Source organism: Hypomesus nipponensis, chromosome 11 (assembly GCF_054491055.1).
Source record: "Hypomesus nipponensis isolate SF chromosome 11, ASM5449105v1, whole genome shotgun sequence".
Classification (NCBI taxonomy): domain Eukaryota; kingdom Metazoa; phylum Chordata; class Actinopteri; order Osmeriformes; family Osmeridae; genus Hypomesus; species Hypomesus nipponensis.
Window position 1 is genome coordinate 10,425,001 of NC_140371.1, and position 26,243 is coordinate 10,451,243.

The 26,243-nt window shown below is 42.4% G+C and overlaps 3 protein-coding genes across 4 annotated transcripts in view; 2 read left to right on the forward strand and 1 right to left on the reverse strand.

The window, feature by feature from the left end:
- Positions 1–269, forward strand: part of zmiz1a (zinc finger, MIZ-type containing 1a) — an 82,609-nt gene extending 82,340 nt beyond the window's left edge. Inside the window, exon 25 of the mRNA XM_084709984.1 lies at positions 1–269. This exon is cut by the window's left edge and continues 3,417 nt beyond it. The gene's annotated coding sequence lies outside the window, so the exon portion shown is untranslated.
- A 148-nt stretch (positions 270–417) lies between these two features.
- On the forward strand, positions 418–2,967 carry ppifa (peptidylprolyl isomerase Fa). The gene is made up of 6 exons (XM_084709987.1): positions 418–681; positions 1,098–1,128; positions 1,200–1,288; positions 1,384–1,480; positions 1,998–2,073; positions 2,308–2,967. The coding sequence occupies exons 1-6, from the start codon at positions 538–540 to the stop codon at positions 2,441–2,443; spliced, it is 573 nt and encodes a 190-aa protein (XP_084566113.1). The 5' UTR covers positions 418–537; the 3' UTR covers positions 2,444–2,967.
- A 1,293-nt stretch (positions 2,968–4,260) lies between these two features.
- The window catches only part of zcchc24 (zinc finger, CCHC domain containing 24), a 29,524-nt gene continuing 7,541 nt past the window's right edge, over positions 4,261–26,243 (reverse strand). Inside the window, exons 3-6 of one of the 2 annotated variants that reach the window (XM_084709986.1) lie at positions 10,695–10,859; positions 8,481–8,523; positions 8,147–8,383; positions 7,749–7,788 (exon numbers count right to left, since the gene is read on the reverse strand). In XM_084709986.1, coding sequence (XP_084566112.1) covers positions 8,160–8,383; positions 8,481–8,523; positions 10,695–10,859 — 432 coding nt within the window. In that variant the 3' untranslated portion in view covers positions 7,749–7,788; positions 8,147–8,159. Of the gene's footprint in view, positions 8,384–8,480; positions 8,524–10,694; positions 10,860–26,243 lie in introns of both variants that reach the window. The other variant, XM_084709985.1, reaches the window with a different exon arrangement.

The window sequence follows — 26,243 nt, forward strand, 5'->3', positions numbered from 1 at the left end:
ATGTTGTTTCCAAATTTACAGTTTGTATAATGTTGGCAAATTTACAGTTTTTATGCAATTAGGCAAATATATTATATAAAGGTACAATCTGAAGTGATTGGCACAACAGGTGGCAGTTGTCTTTTTGTTTTTGTACATTCTATGTGCAATCATTTCATATTCTAAACTGGTAAGAAAAAAACATTGTGATTTTTAGTCTTGCAAATCTGTATGTAGTTAGATGACGTGACATCCTAATATTTATCTAATAAATATGTATTCAGATGAAACCCTTTTTGGTATTCTTTCTTCAAATTGAATCTTATATTAGGTTATGTAAACAAATCATGCACAGTAGGGTACATTTAGATTCCATTTACTAACCACGTATTACCACAAGGTGTCATCATTTCAAGATGCTAAGGACAGTTTCCTCCACTATTTTGGATCCACCATGGGGCCGTATGGTGGTCGACTACTCGTCGTCTGACGCCAAATGTAAATACAACAACCCCATGTCTGCCTGGCCTAGCTGCAAATCTTGACGTTTTTGCAACCATGTTGCAAATGAGAAATCGGATAAAATACTGCTCCTTGGCTTTAGCCGCGGCCAGGCTGTTCTCGTCTGGACCAGTCAAGAACCCAGTTGTATTCATGGACATAGCAGCTGACAATGTACCTATGGGAAGAATCATCATAGAGGTAGCTAGCGAGCTAGCTAGCTTGCAAGCTAACGTTATCTAGCCAAGTAGCCTACCATACAAGCTAGCATAATACTGACTGTCTTGCATGCACCTTGGTTAGTTATCTTTATAAAGATACGTGTATGACTAGTATTTGGCTTGTGTACTTTAGCAGTGTTTGTTTAGATATGTGTGTACAGTTCAGTGTCATTTCATGGTCTCATGCCACATGAGCTCTACAGATAGATTAGGCTATGCTTTCTAAATGTTACTTTGCAATGATTCATGATAGACTAACAAATCTGCCCGTCTCTTGCAAGGCTATTGTAGAAAAGCTGCAGTGCAGTTTCACCAGCAATAAGCTAGTAGAGCTTAGAAAAGTCAAAATACGTGTTGCCAATAATCAACTCGTGTTATTTTGGTAATATTTTGCAGTTGATTGCAGATGTCGTTCCAAAAACGGCAGGTAAGATTTGCTTATTTCATGTAATTGTCAAAACAATCTTGGCAAACTCCTTGACAAATATTGTTCAACAGAGAATTTCCGAGCGTTGTGCACAGGGGAGTATGGATTTGGATTCAAAGGATCAGTGTTTCATAGAGTGATCCCTGAGTTCATGTGCCAGGTATACAGTATGCACATAGCTACGTAGCAGTGATTCATTGTATTTCATAAAATGTGTGTATTTTTTCTCTCTCTAAATATGTATTGGAATTTCAGGGAGGAGACTTCACCAACCACAACGGGACAGGGGGCAAATCCATATATGGTGCCAAGTTTAGAGACGAGAACTTCAAATTAAAGCACACAGGGCCAGGTATGGTTGCACTGTATCTCCATTCTTCACTCCCTCCAAAAACTTTGGTCTGTGTTTTTCCACCCTATTTTATTGGTAACCTTATGCATAATCTTATGCATAGTTAAGTTCTGTGTATTGTGGCCTTTCTTAGTCTCTGAACACAGGCTATAGCGATCACAAATTTGAGAATCCCATAGCAGCTTGCCCACTAGATGGCACTACCAACTATCCAAGGATATCATGTTGATTTTGTAATCCTCAAGTGAATGACCTACTTTCTGAGTAAGTCAACATCCATTATCAAAATATTTTTGGGGGAGTAAACCCTTTGCCAGGGTTGATGGATGAACGCTTCAGTTTAAACTGTTGCGTAATCACAGCTTGTGTCCAATTAGAACGAAGAAACTAGGTCTTGCCCAGTACAATGCCCACATTGCCATTCTCCACTGGATAGTGTAAAACTGAAGGACCCCTTACTGTGCTATGCTGTGATTTGCATGATCAGACATGAACATGTACTACTGTTTCCTTTCAGGTATCTTGTCAATGGCAAATTCAGGGCCTAACACCAACGGGTCCCAGTTTTTCATCTGCACTGCTAAAACGGAATGGTATGGTTGTGGAGTGCTACCTTGTGCGTGATTCAGGAGCAATTCATGATTCAGTAGCAATTCGATGATTCAGTAGCAGTTCGAAGATGTCAATTCTATCCGCATCCAAAGTGTACATCACCCTCGTCTCCTTTTTCGAAACTGCCCTGCATCACCCCAAGTCTAAAGAATGTTTTGGCCATCTAGTTAATATGGCTTTAATTATTTATTTCTCCCTCCCTTTCTGTTTCTCAGGCTGAATGGCAAGCATGTAGTCTTTGGCCAGGTGAAGGAGGGCATGGAAGTAGTCTTCAAGATGGAGTCATTTGGATGCCATGATGGTGGTGTGATAAAAAAAATTGTCATCACAGACTGCGGGGAGATCAAGTAACACATACACACACACATACACACTTTTTCAAACGCACAAAAAAGGAACATGCACTGCATAAGATGATTGTGGAGTCTCTCTAAGTTCTTTAGATGCAAAATTAAACACATTTTTTCTTTGTTTTTCATTAATGTATAATTAGCAAATATCCTGTATTCTGAAGAATCAAATCCAATATTGTCTTGATCTATTTTGACAATGTTTATTTTGTTATTAGTGCAAACCCTGATGATTATCATAACTTCATGTTCAAAGTCTTTATTATTCATACATGTAAGTTTTTGGAGGGAGGAGTTTGTCATTTATGCTTTTAATTATTGCTTTTAGTTAAGTGTAAGAAGACCAGTAGGATTTGAAACTGAATTGAAAGCTTTTAGTGCCAGATGTCACTGCCATAATACTGTAAATAGATGCACTAAGTAACTAATGATACTGACATGGGACCCCCTGACACTGAAAAATAATGTTTATGTTGTATACCTGCATTTACTGCCAAATAATTAATACTTTTATCTGATTCTCAACTGTTGTCTATATAATTTCATCCTGTATGCCAGCCTCCCTACTGCTGTTACGGCTTCCTGGCGGTGAGCCAACAGTTTTATTTAGATATTGGACCTCCAACATGACTTCCTGTCCTTCAGAACAGGATGTGACATCATACTGTAGGCTTCCATTTCTTTATGTAACCCCCTACCCCCATCCTGGAATATTAGCTTGTTCATCTCACATGCCCCCAATATAGCTGGTAAAATGAACCATTCATGGGTTACATAGAGTACAGTATATGAGCATGTAGAGTCTTCTGAAACATACACTTACACAAGCAATTCAAATACCATTGAATCATTTCATATGTGTGTTTTGTTAGGCGCTGGCTCAAAGCCTTAGGTTTCAATAGGTTGATCTTGCGTCCTTTGTTTTCTGATAACTAGTTTCAACAGAGCATGTCTCCTGTAAAAGGGAATGCCAGAATGTGTATGAAAACCAGAGACTGGGTGGTGCTGCTTATCAAGCTAATACTTTATGAAAGTAAATAATGAGGCCACGAGAAAAAGCGTTCCTCGCTCTTAAATGAAACCATATGCACACTGACCTTACACCGTTTGTTTGAGTTCTCCAATTACATTGTTGCCATAGAGACATTGCAACTCTTGCTCTGTTTAAGCTGGAGATGTTGTAACAAACTTGATATAATTTGGGTCCCCACCCTCTAGTGAGGTTTGGGCTATTTGGAATGCGTGTCCAACGCACTTGGAAACTTGGCCAGCCAACCTCAAATACTCACTCAACAATAACATGTTTACAATTGTTACAAGCTAGGTTTGAACATTTTATGTTAGCCGTCTGAATAAATCTTCCTCTAGATAGTTGAGGTGATCAGTGCTTGCTGTTCTACTCGAAAAGTCTAGTTTTCCCTATTTTTAATGTGTTTGCGCAAGGACTTGTCTTTTCAACTCTAGTGTATAAGGACCTCTAGGATGAAGAATGACAAGGTCCCTGCTCTCAAGGGCTATTACACCACCGGAACCACAACGTACACACCATCTAAACCTTCCTGGCACAATCCACCCACTCCCCCTCTCTTGCACAAGGCATTAAGACGTCAGACCTGTAGATGTACTCAGGCACCGAGGTCAGTCTAAGGAAAAATGTACACTTGCTGTTCCGTACACTCTGTTAACTCAGGGGCCTGGACAGAACCCAAAGAACTGCATTGCAGTGGGCTGAAATGAAACCCAGGAGGGAACGCCTCCCAGTAACGGCCATGATATGCATTAAACAAAGCAACTCAATAAACGACTCCCGCGTGAATCTTTTGTATTCAGTATGATTTTATTTGTCAGACTCCTAATAGCACTAAAGCACTAATGTTGGTTTGCTAACAAAAAAAATAAGGCACATTTTGGAATGCCGTTTCATGGACGTGAACAACAGACCTGTCCTTCCTGTTTGCTTTCACAGTTATACAAAACTGTTTTCATCATAGCCCACTGCACGTCTGTGCTCTGTCCAATCAAAAGATAGCATTAAAATGATTTCAAATGACATCAACAAATATAAACAAGACTTTTCTAATGACCACATTATTGTTAACGCGATACATTCATTAAATATGTACTTGGTATACACTATCAGTGAATGATACATGTGATCAATTATAACAATTAGTTGTTAAGAATGTTAGAAACAATGTGTAGCCAACTACATTACTGTGCAGAAATTCAATTAGTATAGATTGCACAAAATAACACTTCATTCAAACCCCAAACACATGCACATGCAAACACTCCATTAGTCCTTTGCCTCACTCACAGAAGTACACCATTTCTAATCAAGGAATAACAACATAATAGTTCACAATAGTTCCTTGTCATGGCTGCTTAAAGCAAACTACAACTCACAGTTTAATGTGCTTATAGAGTGGTGAGTATCAGTCACTAATATATAAAGATGATTTATTCGGCATGTAAATACAAGAGTATTATTGCTTTCTGAAGAATATCTCAATACTAAGGTATTACACTTGGGTGACACAACATTGGTGTATATTTATAAAAGTAATACTTGTATACAGATTAAATTCATGCTTTTCAAAGGACATAAAATGACTCATGTTGTAGGCATATTCGTTGGAGCACTTGGGTATCATTGTGGGTTCTTTAACATATCTAACCACAAATAAACAAACATGAAAATATAAAGGCTTATAATTGATTAAGGGTATTCATTATGTACCAACCTTTTAAAATATACTATGCAGACATCAATATTTCCTTCTTAGTGTAACTTTGTTGCATATTTTATACAAAAAGTGTTGTAAAAAATCTTTCCATAAATATCTCTGTAGGATAACCCCTCAGATCTGTAAAACATCAAATAAAAACTCCCAGCTTTGTTTGTGTCTCAGCAATAGGCCCTTTTTCACATCGAAAGTTTTAATATTGCATAACATTTAAAACGCGCTAATATCCTTAAACATGATGGCCATCAAATATATACATAAAATAGTCTTGTAAATATCTTTATCAGGGAAATAACTTGTAATTTTGCAAATTTCAACATCTATTTTAAGTTTTCCAAAATACACATATCTTCATAGAAAATATCAAACTGAAAAGGTACTATAAAAGTCAAGTATATGTAATTCAAGACAAAAGACATCCTAAAGGCTTGTAAATGTACATAAATTGTAATAACTGCTTTCCTACTTCTATGCCAGCTGTAATACATGGCTTTTTCTCTGAACAGAATCTCAAGAGCCATATCAGGATAATTAACTTCCTGTGAAGGAAGTTGATACGAATAGATTTTTCCTTACATTCTACAGCAAAGCAAATGTCATAACTATTTCAGTACTCTAGTAATACTCTTAGTCTAAGCAAATGTTTTGGGGTGTTTGTCTATTTAACACTATACTATCGCATCACTATAACTACAGTAAGTGTGGAGAGTAAGATAAATTAGATTTATATTGTAAGAATTTCATCGTGGTTGTGTTATAGACATATGGGCTGTTCAGGCTTACCTACTTGCTTTCAAACAGCATTGAGAATAGATTGATCCCAACATTTAATGGACAGACATAAAATATCAATGTAATAACCTACTGCAATATATCTAACATGTCAATTGATTTGTGATCCATTTGTCCTTTTAACAATAATTGTATATTTCTGATAGAGGATGGTTCAGTATAACCACCTATGACCAATTCATTTGATAGGCGGTGCATATTCTGCATGCTCTGACAAAGGCAAGTTCAAGCTCTGTCCCAACAGAATGTAGGGGCCATGTTAATACTTGTTGGAAGTAACTACGTGAGATTTCCTCAGACTCTATATCGTAAGACTATATGACAATGCCAAATCAGATCCATATGTAATATGTACAGCTTTTAGAGCTATTTGAGTTCTGAAATAACATATTTTTTCATCTTTGTTGATGTTCCGTAACAGAGTGCAATGTTATTGCAATGTTGGTGTTGCCTTCGACTAAACAACTAATGTAGAGGAAAATGTCAGTTTAACTTTCAGTGCTAATGGGGTACTATTGTTTTTCTCCCATGTGTATTCACATCTTGAACCAGCGTTAACATTGGCAGAAGTATGTCTCACAGTTACCTCAAGTCCACAATCAATTCCAGCTCTAAATCTATTTGATTTCTGTCCGAATGTTAGATTCTTATTTTCCTCTCTGCACGTCTTTATAAGGCACGTTAGCACAGTATAAAATACATTCCACATTATGGAGAAACAGATTAATTTGTCCCAAAATTTCACTGCTCATTTCAATGCTTTAGTGTTGAAAACATTGCTACTACTAGACAAAATATAGGCCTATTTACAACCTTAACTTTAATTTCCATGTTACAAACATTTTTACAAAATGTTAGATCAACAATGGTCTTCGGTCCAGATTTCCCAACAAATACTCTGAGTCTGAGTATACTGTATTTATGTAAACAGGGATACGTGGATGTGTAGCTCCCTTGAATTAAAGACATTGATTTATGGTTGTAAGTGGTATCAAGCACACAAACTTCATCCATCTTTCGACTTCCAATATTTCCTTAGAAATGACACAACCATGCCAATTAACCTCTGCAACCCTCTCTCTTTCTTCACCAAACGATAAACTGAACTGTCCTACATTACTTAACCCCTCTCCACTAAACTTTCTTAACCACAATCCTGTTTGACACTTTGTAAAGGGTTCAGCCCCTTGGAAAGAAGATGTATACATCAGTCATAAAGAGGTATTACTACTGTAGAGAGCAACAGCTCTACCTGTCAGCCAAATCAACACAGTCAAATCTACAGTATAGCTCACTGCCAATTTACTGCTCAACTAGGGTAGCCAAGAATGCAATATTGGTTAAGTGTAACTGATGGTATTGCACAGTTAAACAGACACATCTCAAAACTACTGCTTGTGAATGTAAATGTATATCTTATCATAACTAAAAGTGAAATGCATGACAGGTGTGCTAAAAGTATCTTGTATATAAGCCCTATGTACTTCACTTAAATGAGGAATAGTTCTACAAATCAACCAACAGTAGTTTCTAAAGGTGTGGAAGCAGTTACACAATATATTGATAACAACACACATACATACATACATATGTCCCAGTTAAATCAATTTCAATTGCACAATAGACAACATCACAAATAAATAGGCCAAATGTAAGCCAGGGATGAATGGTGCCTTACCCCTTAGTTAATTCACAGTTAATAAGAACGTGCTGTAGACCCAAACATGGTTACATTACCATCATAAGAAGCCCTGTTCTAATGTTCAGCACATACACTTCACTTGGCAGGGAAAAGGAAGGCAGAACTCTGTAAACACAAAACCAACAGACCCCAAAGTGAGGTAATCCATTGTGGCCGACACAGGTGACAATACTGTCAGTGACACCGATAAAACACATTGCTAATAATACTGTACAATCAATCAACTATCAGTTACAACGCATATAAGTCGATACAATTGGGTTACACTGGTTTGCTGGTAAACCAGAGCTCATTGAGAAAAATATGTACAGGCAAGGATTTGGCAAGTTTGAACTTTTTAGAAAAAGCACTTTGTGGCAAAAACTCACTCAAAGTGGAAGTAGGTTCATACTAAGCCAGTTTCTCCCATTCATAATCCTACTACCACTATATGGAAAATGAGAAAAATCACTAGGACCTGTACCTAGAGTTGGGGGTTAAGAAGAGATGGAAGGAATCGTAAAAGGGGTGGTGGGGGTGACGTATGCGATGGGGACTGTACTGATGGGGGGAAAGGGTTTTTTCTCTGAGGACAGACTGGGGAGATGGAGAAGGGTCTGCACGCCGGTGTGGGACGGCATGGGGGAAGGAGGCAGGGAGGGGTGAGGGACGACTTTCAGGGGAGGCAGCACAGGTGGCTGGAGGGAGTAGATGTCTCTGTCTGAGGGGACAAGAGGGGAAGGCGTATTATTGCACACGGCGGCAATAGTAGCCGAGGACTTTGCATTTCTCACACAGGTGCTGCGGGTGCTCCTTACTCTGGTCAGATACGTCCAGGCCATCAGGCTTCTCCAAAGGGCGCTAGAGAGAGGGAGAGAGAACATCAGAATCGGAGATAGCAGGGATGAGTGTGTTCTCAAACACACCCACACACACACACACACACACAGAGCCAATACCCCTGCTCTCTTCCAGATGTTGCTTTGGGGCTGCCTTCAACCAGTAATTATTCCAAAATGGACCCAGCAGTTGTAAATGGCAGTACTGGTTTCAGAGCTGTGGCAAATACAACACTGTTTGATCCCCCTGCTAAAAAAATCTGCATTGAAGACACTTGACAATACAGACCTGCAAGGAAATTCCTGTAACACAACACTGGAAATGGCTTTCCTGGAAACTGTATGAAGGACAGAAGGATCCTTCGTTGCCAATGATTTCTGAAAGATGTTTAAACAATCACTCTGCAGTCATTTGCTTTCCCACCCATTGTTGTCGGAGAAAGTTTTTTTTCTATTTCATCCAGAGAGTCTCTGATTGTGTTTTGTAACCACAGTAGAAGAAACCAGCCCAACCAGCTTATGGAGTTATCCTTGAATGCCTGCAGTGAGGTTTGGACGCTCACTCATAGTTAAATGAATCAGAAAAACCCACATCTTTAACCCTGCCAATGTCTTAATACCCAAACCTGCAGTCCTTGACCACTAATCTAGTTATAGACATGGAATCGAAAGCCCTTCGGGGTGTGTCTTATGTAGAATAAAGCACAATCATGTTGCTTCATTGCATGATACCAACATGAGAGGATAAAGAAAATGCAATGTTTAATTCCTGTCAAGGAGTTTTTCAGTTGGGACCAGGATGTGGCTGGGGGAGAGCTGTCTGCCATGACGAGCGGTTTATCTCATGTGCTGACAGAGGGAAAGCGGGTGACATTGCCGACGCATGGAACTTGTCGGCGAGTGCTAGGCTAGCCACAACACAGAAAAACATTCTTGTCTCTCCAGCTGGTTCCAAAGGAAACAACCTTCACTGGATCGGGGGGTCAGACTTTGGTGACCTTTGTGAATGCCTCCCTTTAATGATTTTTATTTTCCCTATTATAGAATATGTCTGATTTATAATATGGTTGGATGAAATCAAGCATTTTGATTGGTTGAGAGGAGTTCTATCAGGCATAACCATATTTTTGCAGAGACACAGCTGTATCACGTTTGTCAGGTATACAGTCCAATCTGTCTGAGGTAACTGCATATGTCAGTGTTGGACTGTACCTCAGTGATCTGTCACAGATTAGAACAAAAGAACTGGGGAGCCAAACATTGACTTCACCTTTCCATCTCCTGGAAAAGTCTGGAATGAAAGAAAAAGGGCTTCTTGCAAAACATTCTTCTGCAAAAGGGCAGGAGCCCAATTGAGTGTAATTGCTAGCAGCGTGAAGCATGTTCTTCTGTAGTGGTTTTCAAGTTAGTATGGGCCCAAGGTTCTGTTTTATGTGGCGGTATGGAAGGAATGCGTTGAAATGTACATTTGAAAAGACTGAATGTCAGAGATATTATGTCTCAGACATGGGAAACATTTCATCTAAGGCTTTGTTCTCATGAACTTCTATGCACAGGTACCAAATGGAGAAAGCAACCTTTTCAAAGTTTGAATTTCAAAGATAATTTTACAGGAATAAACGTATAAGAAAGTACCGGGGTATATTTGGGGGAAATTATACTTCTTTTAGTGAACTTTACTCTTTTTATATTTAGGCAGGCAGATATGACCACAATATGGTTAACATATAATTTTCTAAATGTGTAAAACGCAGACAAATTGTGGAATCCATACTATTAAACGGAAAATCTAACAAACACGGAAAACTGAGGAAATACAATATTTTGATTACAGTGATCCCACTATTTTATAAAAATTGATATTGGATAAAAATGTTATAAATCAAATGGACGAGGCAATGTTTCAATCACTCATTTTAAGGAGTGGGGCTTGTCACCATCAGCTCTGTGCCCTCTTTTCTAGTGCAAATAATTTCAGTATATGATTGGCAATCTACATAAGTTTGTTGTTCGATTACTCAATTTTATGGTAAAAGGTTTACACAAAATCCTGGAAAATGATGAAAAAAACTGCTGTGTTTTAAACATGTATAACATAGTGTAGTCACCTCAGGGACAAATATCAATCATCTATCTATAAATAAACACTCTTCACAACGCCATCGACAACAGCTGTTAGTGTTTCCGCAGTACCTGTTTATGTGGGTAGACATTGATGTGGCATTTAATGCATTCTTGTCCCATGTTGGCCCAGGAGTTGCCACTCATCCACTTCCTCTTGCACTTGGGACACTTGTACTCTCCGAAGCACCTCTTCTTCCCCTGGTACGGAGTCAGCCCTTCTCCTTTAGGCCTGGCCTGCCAACACAACACATAGTAACTGGAGACACGTATTCCTATTCATGCATTCACATGGTCAAATGATCAACCTTGACCGTCAACATTGCAATTTTACACACCGAGGGGAAGGAACAAATAACTTTAGTACAAGGGTAAAAAGGTATGACATGTATAATGTATAACATGACCTACAGAGCAGGACTTCTACATGCCTAAGCGTCTACCTCATAGCACACAATACGTTTTCATGCAACCCCTGTGTGGTATTCAGTCTTCTAATTGACTTTCACTTGTAACTACAGCTCTGTTGTGTATTCCTCCAAGTCTTGTGAGGGTGACGATTACGCCAGTTAGTTAGCCAAGAAAGTGCACTCATGAGAGGGCCTGTTCCTGGGAGGGGCTCCTGCTCTGAGTATATGTTGGCGACATAACAGCAAAGGGCAAATCTTTCCCTCAGTGGGCTGCAAACAAACGCACGGTTGATGTCATTGAAGGGATGAATCACCAAGACTGACCCAATGAGGGAGTTTAGCTTGGGTCTCTCATGTTGAGTTCGGAACACAACCCATTCCAAACAGATTCATCAGGAGGAGTCACCAGATTTATATGATCTGCACAAATATCTCCATAGATAGGACTGCGTCCGGCCGTGTGAAGATCCGCCTTGCCTCCTTCAACGTTGAGGAATTGTCCACAGTCTTAGAAGAGCGACCTGCCCATAGCAACTGCAGCCCCCATATTTTGAGGTTGAGAAAATATTTGGGGGTAGAGAACGTGCGGCTCCAGGGTGGAGGTAGGAAGGCGGAGGCTTCCGTCCAGCGCTGTGTGAGTAATGGCAACCCTAATGTACTGTACAGTACCTGCTCCAGTGAGGTCGGACGGTCACCTCACAGCTTCCCAGCTAAGGCTCACCATGACAGGCTGCGCCGTGCAGTGAGGTCAACGCTGCGACTCAACTGCTGTCAACGTAGCATCTCCCACTGTGACTGCAGAAAGGATGGAAACACTGACGTTTTTCAGGCTTTGGCGCAAATATCCAAACACAAACGCGTTCTTGATGCAACCTCCAAGCGATCACGTGGAAAAGTCATGGTTAGGCAGAATTTGGACTGCTTCTTTTTGATTATCTGTACTACACTAGACACAAGACAGACCGTTTTATTGTTCCAGAAGTCTCAGTTCTTCTTGAAAAGCTACGTTCTCTGCTTGCATATCTCAACAATTCTTATGATGAATATCTCAATCATTGTTGATATACTTGATCTAGTCCTGCTGATCCCCAGTAATCATATATCCTTTGTGTTAACCGGGTGTCTGACTGAACACCTCTTGACCATCATTCCCCCGCTCTCCCTGCCGTGCTCCAGCCCTGCGCCACGGGACGCACACAGGACCGTGTTCCTGTCTGCCCGACCTGGGTCACAGTCCGTAAGGCTTCATGATCACTCGTCATGGCTACGGCAGCACATTATAACTCGCAGGTGGGACACAGGCAGCTGGTTGAAGAACAACATCACTCAAACGATGGACTTCAGGATGCAGCAGGCCTCATTTCATTCGGGAATGATTCGAATGTGTTAGTGCCACTCAATGTCACATGAAATGGAACCACAAAATGATTTGGGTTTTGCCGGGATTCGATGGCGCGGTCACGGTGGGAGGCTGTTGTTGTTGTCCATGCCAGGCGTGCCAGTCTGTCCTGTAGGTCTCATCGCAGATGGCGACTTTTTGTTTCATTGCGTGCCAACCCCCATTCCAGTGGTCACAAACAATTTGGAATGCATGTCAGTACAAACATCTGGGCTGCTGTGCCTGTTTAGTACCAGGCTGAAAGATGCACCATCAGCCAGGACGGGAGACGTTGGCCAACTTGACTCCTCAGTGAGTCAAAGCTCAAAACAAGAGTTTTTCTGGAAAACAGCGGACAAGACCAACACCAGGAAAAGGAAAGTAGAACGGCCACGTATAGGTTGGTTACAAAGTCGTTGTTACGTTTTCTAGTATGGGTTCGAGAAAACCTGCAATTCTAGAATGAGTCCATCCAACCATGAGTAAAGAGCCACTTAATAGTCCTACGTCAACAGAAGCATCGTGGTGTCACAGGGACACATAAGGTGTTCAGCCAAAGGATGTGTGCTTTGATGGCCTTTGGACATCCATTGCTCTCAGCAAATACAAACACTCACGTCCCGCGCTATTTTAAAGCCAAAAGGACATATCTGACCCATTTGGGCCAATGTGGGTGCTTGTTGAGCAAAAAAAACAAACAAAAAAACAACGCTTGGAAAAAGAGATGAGGTCGATAGCATCTGTGCTGGAAGACGTGTTTCTCTGTGTGCATCACTTGTGCAGCACTGGGTCGTACTGAGTCAATGTTTGTTTACGCTCCTTCCCTGGACCTCAGTGTTTCTGAGATAAGGGTCAGGGTGTTTAGAGGGAATGGACAGCGTGGGGACATGAGGGGAGGGGGAGGTTTGACAACACAACTACGAGCGGTCAACCACATCCTCCTGAGTACTGTAACACAGCAGGCACGGCTGTGATTCATCACAGACACATCTCTGGTAGTTCAGCCACACGTTCAGAAGAAATGCACTCTCTTGCACAGCACACACACAGGAAGACTCGCAGACGCCCAAATGGACATGTGGAGGAAAAAGCGATGACGTTACGGTTACACACGGTTTTTCATACACCCCTGAGACGCAAAAACTGGAATGCTTCAACACGATGTCCCGGATCCCTCCTGCTTTCAGCTCAGACTTCCAGCCAAACTCACTGGAGCAAAAAAACATCAAATTGGAGGAAAGTTCACAGTCATATTCAGATTCAGACTTCAGTATACATCAGCAGGTGCTGTCATCGAGAGGTTACCTCATTGCTTTGTATTGCTTTGCCAGAAATATCATGCCCTTGGGGGGGGGGGGGGGGGGGGGGGAGAGTTAGAAAAGGATGCCCCTTCAGGTCCCCATATTCAAGATAACTCACACTCACACCAACTCACACTAACACCCCAAGAAGAAGATGAATAACGCAGACTAGCAGTCATCAGAGCCAGCTGGGAAGAGACCCTCCAACCAAGCCCTCCTGGACTGTAGGAGGGAGGGGGGGAGGTTGGGGGGCAGAGGAGAGAAAAAGGGAGGAGGCGGAAATATGAAGCAGATGGCCTCCATATGGGCAGAACACGAGAGAAACACTGAAAGTTGTCGTAAAATCACTGTTCTGCTTTGAATTAACTTACATGTTGCGAAGACAGCGAGAGACAGCAAGATGGAGAGAGTGAGAGGGCAAGAGGGGGGGATGATAAAATATTGCTAACAAACCAACGACTGTAGCCACAGCCACAAGTACAGTACAACAGATGAGACTCATTATCATAAGGAGGAATGTGGAGAAAAAAAAACGTCTTTCAAGAAACCTTCAGTGTTGATACCAATGCCGCAATAGCCTTTGTAATTCACTGGATATTGGATTCATCCCTTGGATTGGCTGAGGGCGTCCTCTTGAGGTTGAGCGCCTGGGGTGGCGCCTGTTCTGGGCTTGCCATGAGTTCTACTGTAATGTCTTGGGGAAAGAGCGGAGTTCTGCTCCATTGGAAGTTATTGAATGGTGTCCATTACTGACCGCTACGGAAACCCAGTCCCAACCACTGTCTGGATCCTTAAGGTGATCTTCTCTTGTCCTATCCATGCCAGAGCACACCCCTGGAAAAGGATCAGTGGACATTAGAATGTGTCCTTCCAAAAAATGTCAACCCAACCACAGATCATCCCTGAACTTCCGCTAGAGGTCATGCTGCCTTTAACCCCTTAGTAGGAAAATGCTACCTTTCCCCACAGTCCCTGATCTGGACTCATAGATTACATCAGATTATTCCCAAGATAGCCAGGCTGTGACGTAGTTACTGTAACCCTAATCGTAGCCCTGACGACAACTCTTCTCATTTTTTCAGCCTCCACCAGGACAGTGGCCGTGAGCTTTGAGCCTTCTTCTAGTTTCTTCTATCCTTTCCGAGTTTCTCCACATTGAAGGTCATCGGCAGTCCCTAGAGTATCCTCAACCCAGAGAGTGTTTTCTGTTTATGTCGCGGCCGGGCTCGAGTGTCCCTAACGTTTTCCTAGTATTTCCCTAGTGTATTCCCAGCCTGCCTGGGGTTTCCTTGTCATTCTGTCTGTGGTTCCTACCTCCCTACACACCTGTGTCTCATTAGTAATTGCCAAGCTGTCGTCCATTCTCGTCACTCTCACCTGTGTATTTAGGTTAGCTCCCCTTGTCAGTCTTTGTCTGATTGGTAATCTTTTTGCTGCGTGTTCAAGGCCCTCTCTACGTGTTCCTAGTCCTACACGTTTCCTTGTTATTTTTGCCTGTTTTCCTGGTTTGTATCCAAGAGAGACCCAGAGTTGCCAAGGTTTCTGTAGTTTTTGAGTCAATAGATAAATGCTACTTAAAATCTATTGTTTATCAAAAGAACAAAATAGTTATTTTGATTCTGCCTCCTTCTGTCTTTTGCATTTCCTGGAACCCTGTATCCATAGTTTCAGTTGTTATTTTTGACAAGTGGGAAGAAGGCTTGGTGAGTTTCATTATACTTTCAGTTTATATACCAAGAGACATTAGCTTATACTGTATTTCACTTCTTTTTGTAGCTTTGTTGCAGGATATTTCTTTGGTAAATTCCCATGCAGGAAGCCAGCAATACAAACATCAAATTAAACAAGAAGCTCACAAGCTTAAATGTTATTAGAAAACAAACTTTCTTTTAAAACTTAACATCAATGAGGCCTTGGCAATACTTCCTCGTTCATGTCACCAGAGATGTGATCCAAAGGTTCTTAGTTTGTGTTATGGGATAGATAACCCTAACCCTAACCCTAACCCTGTAAGTGTAACATAAGTAAGTCCAGGCTCTAACGGGTTTCTGGAGAGATGCTGTGAGTCGGGCCCCAGGCCTGCAGATGGCCACTGCTTCAGTCTCTCACACAAGAATGACACTGTCCCTTCCCCCTTCCTCAGCTGTGAGGCACTGGCCACAAAACCCAAGTTTGTTATTGGCTGTTTCCGCCACTCTGCTCCACAGCCCAATTCTGTGCCAGAACCTCAGCCAGGTGCATTCTGGGGGTTATTTATCAATCCTACCAGGCACTGCCAGCTAAATGAGCCTACTGTTTCCCGAGTTTCTCCCCCTCTTTTTCTCTCTTTCTTTTCCCTATCGCTCTCGTCCCCCAATCTCTCCGGGTCTTTTGCTGGTGCAGCTGTCTCTTTATAATGCCTGTGAAGAAAAGTGTCTTGAGACTGAAAATGACGAGGGGGACAGGTGTGCTGGGTAAAGTGATAAATCTCCACTTGCTCACACACAATGCCACTCTGTTTTTTTAAAAACAATCCCCCCTGAGGGATTCTGGATAGATCCTCGCACATAGCACTCTCCAAGTGACAAGCAAGGACAATTAGAAGAAAAAGGAAATCTTCCTTTTCAGGCAGCATATAATAAGTACTGGCAGGGTTCAAATAGGGCTTAAAATTATAATGATATTTGATTAAATAAAACAGTTTTAATCTGATTTATAACTACTTGCATAACTAAATTATTTCATACAGCTAATAATGACCGATTGTGCGTCAGTGTATTATGTGATCTTGCTCTATTATCCTATAGGATGTTTTACCAGGTTGAAGGAATGTTTATGGAACGCTTTCCTCTGTGGAAAAACTTAGCTCTACACAGGCAAACTTCTCATTTATAATACATTTCTGAACACTTGGCCTCTGGACTGTATGCTCGGGTAATTACAAAGCAAAGCCATGTTTTCCAAGTATTCCAGCTAGCTTTTGGACGTAGTCCGTGCTGCTGGCACAAGCCCCCCCGGCTGCCGGGTCACCCCATGGCGTTCCGTAGCACTCCGATCACTCACGAGCATCTGGAAACCATCAGAGTAAACAAAGGAACTGTGGAGGAACTCAGGCTCCCTCTCTCCAGTACCTCTCTGCATCCCACAGGACATCAGTTACAGCAACACAAGAGCACTGCAACAACCCTCTGGGTCCAAACCTGTCCTACGTGTGTGTGTGTGTGTCTGTGTGTCTGTCTGTGTGTGTGTGTCTGTGTCTGTGTGTGTGTGTGTGTGTGTGTGTCTGTGTGTCTGTCTGTGTGTGTGTGTGTGTGTGTGTGTGTGTCTGTGTGTGTGTGTGTGTGTCTGTGTGTGTGTGTGTGTCTGTGTGTGTGTCTGTGTGTGTTGAATTACCAAGCACACAGTTAGAGGAACACTCTCTCCTCCCTCTGCCTTTTCTCAACTCCAGATCTGTATTTAGTTTGGCCCACAGTCAGGTCCACTATACAAAGACGCAGATCCAGTTCAGTCGCCTCTATCAGAGTTTGGTCTTTCGCTGTTTTTGTTTGTTCATTTCATTAGCCACAGCACCATGGATAAGACCTCTAATTACTACAACGTGGTTTGAGCTGCACTCTGGTAAGGTGACTGCTGTAAGAAAAAAACACCAGAATCTGGATATGGTTTGTTTAAACCTGAGAACTGGCTCTTCACTGTGAAACAACCCAAAACATCAAAGAGCATCAAGTTCCTCCTCAGACAGGATAAGGAAATACTTCTGGCACTTTATGTTAAAAAAACATTAGTAACCGTTCAGTTTCAACATTTGCCTTTAGTAACAGTACAACACCATTGTTCATATGGTTTCTCTCTGAACTAATACCCCAAGTGATTGATGGAATCTATTTTGCCTTTTCTTATACCCGCAAGAGCAAAAATACTTGTGTCAGGTCAACAATAAGAGAAGTATAGGTATGCCAAGTTCCCTGCATGTGAGGGTTAGATTATCATGACTTACACATTTTTGGTTACACAGTTTTGATGTGTCTGGTGCCAAACATTGAACAACGCAGCACTTAAATATTTTTATGGTACCTAACCCCATGCTCAAATTATACAGTAGGATACATTTACATTTACCAGACGCTCTTATCCAGAGCGACTTACAGTAAGTACAAGGACATTCCCCCGAGGCAAGTAAGGTGAAGTGCCTTGCCCAAGGACACCGGAAATCAAACTGGCGACCTTCAGATTACTAGCCCGATTCTCTAACCGCTTTGCCACCTGACTCAGGATACAATAGGGTGGTTTAGTACCTTAACACTCCAGCACACACCTCCCCCCAGAGCTATTACTGCTGAGATAAGCATTCTTATCTCCTAAAGTTGCGTCTAAATAAAAACGCATGGCATGACACAATTGCGCATACACACATGTGTGCATACTAGGATACTGTCCACTTAAAGTCCCACACCTAACTCTCCTCTCACTCTCATTCTCTAACTCTATCTTGCTCTCTATTTTTCTTACACTCACTCACTCACTCACACACTCACTCACTCACTCACTCACACACATACACACACACACACTCACACACACACACGCACACACACTCGCACACACATTCTCTCCTCCACTCCCCCATTACTGTAAAACACTTACAACTGAATCTGAATGTCATTTTTACAAATGTCTTTCCTTTATGTGTGTTCTGTTTCTGAACAGTCATAGTATTAGTTTCATAGCACGCAGACAAACTTACAAAACTCCTCAGCAGATCACATGGAATAATACACACACACACTGTTTTCCGAAACTGGATCTCCACCAAAGGATATTTGTATTTGCAAAACCTTTCCAAATCTTTGCCAATCATGCAATTTAAAATAATGATCCTTGTAACCATCCACCATCTCAAAGCACAGCCCACGACAATAACACAGCTAAGAAGCAGAATGCAGCCCACAGACCACAACATTTAGTTCTACACGGTAGGCTTCAATAACAGAACAGGCCGTAAATCGCAGTTCTGGATGCATTCATTCCTTTTGATTTATGGGTAGCTAAATCACGTTAAGTTACATCCACTTATGTACATAAAAGTTGTAAAATCTTCCGCTTTGACAATAGCATCTGGACTTTGTTTCTGCATAACTCTGTTCTATCAAGAAGATAATTGTTTGCAAGTCAAGTTGACATAAATGCATTTTTTGTTTTTTTTCCACCCCTGACAGTCTGGTTCCGTGCTTTTCTCAATTCACAACATAGGAAAAGTCACATTTCAATGCAACCTTCTAGATAAGGGAGAGATGAGCCCTCGAACATCCATCACTGCCCTCGTACACGTCTGGTGACATGCAGAAAGCTGCCACGACATTGCTACTTTCAGGACACTGTATGTAATGACACACATGGGCACTTGTGCCATACTTTACACCAACCTGATATGTGTAATTATTCCAGACTGTTGCAGTATGCTGTTATATAAAGCAACGTAATAAGGTTTCGTTCCTTAGAACTATACCCAAACATTTAAATTACTTACTAGACTTCCAATACCACAGGGTCTAAATTTCTTGTCTATGTAGAATACTGTAACAAGGACACTGTATAAGGATAAGTCGTGTGTCAGACTACAGTGAAACTATCCCAGTGCGATGGCAGCTGTAGCAGAACTCAGCTGTTTGTGGTGTGGGCTCGCCAGTAGAGAGTGTGGCACTACCGTGATATGGAAGACATGTTTGGCATGACTTCCATTTATTAGCTTTCCATCATTGCTCGCTCACTCCTGTGCTCTGTCTGAACCTGTGGCCATCTTGATACTCATCTGGGTCAACAGGGTTATTCTCGCATAGGTTTCATATTCAGAAGCCCTTTATTTTGGTGTAAAGTTATGTGCCTAGTGTTTCATTCACATATAAAAACAGTCCTTACTTACAATAGCACATCCCTTTTGGGCACATGTCTAAATGTGCTTGTGGGTATCAATGCTGTATTGGCAATAGTGCAAGACCTGGGTCTGGGACTTGAAACTATTTGAAGTGAGTCTGATTTATCTCAGAGCCCTACTTAAAATCCTTTTTTTGTGGGACAATTGATTGGGATGGAAGCACAATTCAAACTAAGTATATGGCTGTTGTTGTTGTTGATATTAATTGACGCTGACATAAGATAAAGACACTTGGAGGTGGTTTAGAAATGTACATCATTTCCTTTTTTTAGATGGACAATTTACCTGCACACAGTTCATGTGTCAGTTCTCACCTTAACGCAGTAATGTGTAGTCAGACCCAAAGTATTCCAATAGTTTAAAATCACTGTGGTGTGTGTGTATGTGTGTGTGTTTTGTGTTTTGGGCTGATATTACACCATTATCTGGAACAAGCCCGCTTTTTACACTGTTCTTTTAACAGCAGATTCTGCAGTAGTCTAAACAGTTTTAGTTTTAGTCTCCCAATCCTGAGAGATCGCATCAGACTTACTTTGATATCACAGGAAGAAGGTCAGCCTTGGTGACACGCTGATCCACTGCTAGGAATTGGATGTCCACAAAACAATTGTTGGTAAAGTCAAAAGGAAATGCGCAGAAATGTATTTTCAGAACCGTTCCATGGACATTTGCCGTTCGGTTTCGTTAGTGTGCAGATAATAAGTTAGGTGGGGGGGTAGAGGTTGGGAGACCAATATGATATGTTAGTGTAGATTACTGATAAATCCACTTTAATTCCTCCTTAATAATAACGGTATACTCATATCAAAACTAATTGTGTTTGTTATCTGTGTTTTTATGGGATAAACATGACCGAGGCAGGACAGTGTTTTCTTGACTTTTCACATTTATGAGAAATTCTGGAATGTGTTCCATTTCACCCTGCAGAGATTCTTAACACAATAAAAGTATTGTCTGGCTCTGGTGGCCTGACACACTGTGGTAATCAACAACAAGCCCAAAAAAGCATTGCAGAAATAGGCTAGTGGCTAAATGTGCAGAGAATTTCAAGTTAGGCTTTTCCTAACCAGAGTAAGGCTTCTCGGCAATGTTGTTCCACGCCGTGTGTGTCTGTATGTGCTTACGTGTGTGTGTACAGTACCATGCTTTTCTCCTTAGTAACAAGCCCCTGTCATTCCTCTTCACGACAGCTGCAGTGTGGAGTCTTGCTGCCAGCTCCCTGTTTGCCAAAGTCTCTCCCGAAAATCCCAGTGTCCTTAATAATCTCACAGATCCTGCCGTGAGTCATGCTTGCCAGTGGCTTCCATTCACCCATAGTGGATTTGAAAGACATATTCCCATTTTTTTTTTCTCTTAACACAATAATGTACTTTTAGTACCATTATCACGAGTGTGGATTGAACTTGAACGGGGAATAATGACACAACAAAGGCTAGAATGCTACATCCAAGCTCGTCCAATCAATATACACATTTCTCAAATGTACACACACACATGCCCACTTTTGTGGGATTCGCCAGAGCTGTACGATAGTGCTTGGGTGGTACCTTCTAACGAGTTCTCCCCAGTCCTCATTGTAGCCACGGTAACCCAAATGAGCTCTGCAGCTGTAGTGAAGGGTTGGGTTACCAGGCCAGTGAATGACAAGAGCAGGTTCCATGGCTGAGGCAACTGAGGCAGACAGCGGTTCACAAACATTCATCTTGTTTCAGAGCACATGCTAGGAGGATCGGTGTGTGTGTGTGTGTGTGTATGTTTTGCCCAATACTAGCTATTGCCCAATATCTATGTAAAGTACATCTATAAATACCAATAACAACGTAAACACTCAAGTAAACACCTTACACCTAGATGGGGGTCTCTTTAAAAGAGAACGGCTGTCTGTCACTTCCTACAAGCCTTATCTACAGTGTGTACTAAACCCTTGTACGCTCTGTCACGGTCCTCTCTAAAGCCTCTACCTCTCCCTCTCGTTGGGTAACCTGACTAAGTGTGTGTCGGAGCAGAGGCAGATACAGAGCCTTCACAGCCACTGGAAGGAAGGTCATGGGTCACGCTGTAAAAACATTCCCATGGTGCACCTCCCCCAGGTCTGCTCTCTGCCAGCAGTTTTCCCGCAACACCCTCAGCACATGTCCAAACTGGGTACAGGAGATACACTTTGAAGAAAGAGGCAAAGAGCAGAGGAAAGAGGAAAGTTATTCCGTACATTAAGTACTGACATTGGTCACCTACTGTACCTACACAAATACTGTACGGCATTGGCTTTTTGTACTGAAACTTGGGCTGCTCCAGCTCGTGACCTTTCTCTCTCTCTCTCTCTCTCTCTCTCTCTCTCTCTCTCTCTCTCTCTCTCTCTCTCTCTCTCTCTTTCACACACACACACACACATACACCCACACACACACACATGCACACAAACTGCTCCCCAGTGTCTTCACACATTAACCACAAGCAGTGTTTAATTTACTTTAATGATATATTCAACATACTTCTGAGTAGGGGCTGGTGCAGTATAATATATCCTCGATGACATCACAGTTCCTTTCACAAATAGCCTAGAATACCAATCCTAGCCATCTAACGTGCCAACAGAAATGGAATGAGGCCATTTATAGGTAACATATATATACCCAATTCAGTTGTCAGCCATACCACCAAGCAACAGCCAGTGGCCTACTAACTGAACAATGTAAGGCTGCCTTCCTGACCTCTGTCTGGAGATGCATACATACACACACACAATGGCCTTAATTTACCACTTTCCATTCCCACTGCTAGGGCCTTCTCCAATGGTGCCCATTCAGACTACTGCCTCTCCAATGATGCCAATTCAAGGCCGGCACACAAAGACCGCAGTGTCAGTCTCTACTCTGTGACACCAAGCCATCTCTATGCCAGGGCTGCACCTCTGTCTGTTTGCCTGTCTGCCTGCCTGTCTTCTTGCCTGCACCTCTGTCTGTCTGTCTGTCTTTCTTTCTGTCTGTCAGTCTGTCTGCACCTCTATCTCCCTGCGTATCATATGTGATTAGACGTCGAGAGATTTTACAACATATCACTCATCTGTGAGAATGCACAACCAGTGGGCTGTCATCTTTGTTTTGGTTTAATCAACCCTTAATGTACTGTTAAATAAGAGCAATGGAGAAGTACAACATCTCTTTTTTCTGCTTTCTCATGGTAGATAAAAGCAGCATTCTATGTGCCTGGATGCGAGGTTAGAGGCAACGTCTACCAGAGGTGTGAAGGAGCTTTGTTGTGTGTTCCCCTGTCCTTGCCCCTAGTGTGTCAACAGGTCACTTGGGCTTTTGTCACCATTTGAACCCCCTTTGCAACACAACCCATCTCCTTAGATCTGTACCGTTCTGTTTACCAATAGTTCAGTTAGCTGCCCCTGCAGGAGGACAAGACTGAACGACACAGGGGAGCTTGTGTCAGGCCCAATATTAAACAATTAGACACTAACACCATCCAGATAGGACACCCAGGTAAGTTAGCACAGTATATTAACCTGCTAATAACACACACTAATTGGAAAGAACCACAGACCTGACTCCCCACTGTTTCTAGTATCTAGACCATTACACAAGGTTATACGAGTAGGCTCTGGCTCACCTTTGTTTGTTGGTTTTTATTAACTCCTGCCCTCCCACAGTCCTGCTGGCTCAGCAACTTGGCACAGGGGGAATTCTCATCCACGTGAAAACATCACCGAAGTTAATGCAAAAGTCATGGGCGTATCTAGCCCTATTTTGGGGGGGCTGGAGCCCCCCAAAAAGTTTCATTAGCCCCCCCCAAATAAAAATAAAATAAGAAGTAGAACTAGAAGACACTTTAAAAGGGATATTTTCACAAATTTCTTCTAGAGGAACATGCCCCCAGACCCCCCTAGTTTTGCTGGGTCACAGGAAAAATAATAGGTTTTAGCTAGGGGCTTAGCCCCCCAAAAAGTGGGAACCTAGATTCGCCCCTGGCAAAAGTCATAAAGCAAGTAATTGCCGTTTAAAATCAGCCGGCTTGCTGAGGATCAGGGTGCAGGACCAAGCAGATCTCGGACAGTACTAGCGCAAATTCAGTGGATTCCTGAGATATTTTACAGCGGGGGGGGGGGGGGGGGGGGGGGGGGAGAATGGGACCTACCTGCAGCGATTTGACATAATCTTGGGAGAGAGATTTATTCAGGCTGCATCCAGTGAGTATGCCTTGTGGACATTTGACTTGAGGTCCATGTGCTTTATCAAAACACACATGGACACTGACAAAAAGAAAATGTGTTCTTCAGTAGAACCATACAGCTGGGACCCCGAGACAACAGACGGCAGGGTGTCACATACTGTTCAGACTATGTTTTAGCAGCAATGGCTGACCCTTCCCTGTTAGATGACATAAGATCCTTGATACATGGGGGGGGGGGGGGGGTTGAGGTAGAAGTCATGGCTATGACAACAGGAAGTGAGGAGACTGTTGTCTCAGCAAAAGCCAGAGGAAGAATGGGATTCCTGTACAAAACACAAACCAGCTGGCAGGAAAACCTACTTTTATAATTCTTTTAAGTTTGATTTCCTTTCGGAGGAAGTGCTTTGCACTGGGCTCTCTCTGTCTCTTACCCCAGCTCGGGGCAGCTATCTCTGCCTCGGAGACTACGCCCTAGCTATGCGTCTCTGCCAGACAAACTAAATCCAATACTTCTTCACAGCATGGGAATGAAACACTGAAATTGCCACAATAATAATCTGCCTTCTTGTCCAAATACAAGGATACTGAAGAGGGGCTATCGTGCCAATGTCTCCGTTGGACATGGAACACACTAAACTGGTAAAAAGTCAATCGGAAATTATATCATGAACTGAACTTTTATGCAAAGAGATTTGAATCCAGATAATAAGTCATATGCAGTCGTATTTTGAAGGAGGGATGGAAGGAGAGAAAATAGATAGAGAAAAGGAGAAGGACAGAGTGCAATTGTGAAAGAGCAATTCCCTATATAGAACTAAAAACAGCTGGCGGGCATGCGGGGGAACGTAAACAGATGATTATGCTCTTTTATATTTAGATGTGTTTCAGTGAATTGGAGCAGTGTCTAAATGAGGGACGGCAGAGCTCCAATTGAAGGGCCTCTCACTGGTAATCATACTGTACCATATGTACATGCATCTCACAGGAACACTGGCTATCTGGGATCACCAGTGTATTTATACATGCCTTCTCTTCATACTGCATGTCCTCCCAGAGAGGATGACCAAGAGTGGCCTGGGGCTGAGGGAAGGCTAGAGTTATGTCACAGCAAGACTTCACGGAGCCAGTCCTCTCCTGCTTTGGCCAAGTATCGGTCGCATTTTCAAAAGGAGTTGCAAAACAAACTCAACACGTGAAGTTTCAGTGCAACGACGAGGCAGACCTCGGTCGAGTCGCCGGAGCTGTATGTTGATGTGGAAGGTTGTGTCAACACAGAACGCCGAGGCCAGATTCAATTTGAGCAGTTATTATTAGAGCCACACACACTCTGGGAAATTGGGTGCGCCCCCACTAAAGAGGGATTCATTGTTTTTAAGCTGCGGGGCAAACGCTGATGTTTAAAACACTGCAGAGTACAAACTGCATGCAATCACATACAGTTTGATGACGAGGCATTGGGGCCCCCTCTCCTCCCATCTCCTCCAGTGAAACAACATGCTGAACCCTTCAAAGTAAGAGTCAAATCAATAATCACACTGGTACTTAACAAAAATGACCTTTTGCATCAGGCTTGGCGCTTGCTGCTTTGTCCAAAGCTAAAATGTGTAATTGAAGCATTTTTGCACCACAGCTGACCCCCCCCCGCCCCTCCCTCCCAAGTTTACACAACCCTAGAGTTTGCCATGGTACATAAACATGCTTGCCAATAGTGAGAGCATTAAGTCATTAAAGGGTTATCAGCAGAACCAAAGGCAGAGCAAACAGTTTGTCAGGGCAACACATTATGGCGCTTAAAGACCCATCTGACTCATGGGTAACGAGTTCCTCACTTCACAGCCATGGCCCTAAGGCTCTTTGTTGTTTCTGGTTTGGGAGATTAAACTCACCATTTGTCACAAAACCATGACTACGGCTGAATAAACTACCTTTTAACTGTAACGAGGTGTGTGAGTGTATGTGTGTGTGAGAGTGTGTGTGTGTGTGTGTGGGGGCTCTCAACCTGAGAAGCAGCAGATGGTTGTGTCCAGATCAACATGAGAGGTGTGAAGGAGAGATGTGTCGAGGTTTAACTAGCCTTTACCTGAATAATATTGGTTTAGCCCACTGTGACAGGAGATTTGGGTTAGTACCTTAACTGTTTGCTCAGACCTCAGCCCCTCAGACAAGGGGGTCAGATGGCTGAGCGGTTAGGTAGTCGGCCTATTAATCAGAAGGTTGTTGGTTCGATTCCCGGCCGTGACAATTGACGTTGTGTCCTTGGGCAAGGCACTTCACCCTACTTGTCTCAGGGAGAATGTCCCTGTATTTACTGTAAGTTGTTCTGGATAAGAGTGTCTGCTAAATGACTGACTGACTAAAGACCTGTAAAAACTGTTAAAAGTCTGCGGCGCACATTGTGAGTGATCGAGAGCATTTGGTGACATATGGTCATAGGTATATCGAGCT

What these genes read in the sequence shown, in the direction of transcription:
- ppifa (XM_084709987.1), top strand. Translation starts at nt 538, where the DNA reads ATGTTGCAAATGAGAAATCGGATAAAATACTGCTCCTTGGCTTTAGCC. An exon ending in TGGGAAGAATCATCATAGAG is followed by an intron (nt 682 to 1,097) that starts GTAGCTAGCGAG and finishes AATATTTTGCAG; the next exon opens with TTGATTGCAGATGTCGTTCC. An exon ending in ATTAAAGCACACAGGGCCAG is followed by an intron (nt 1,481 to 1,997) that starts GTATGGTTGCAC and finishes GTTTCCTTTCAG; the next exon opens with GTATCTTGTCAATGGCAAAT.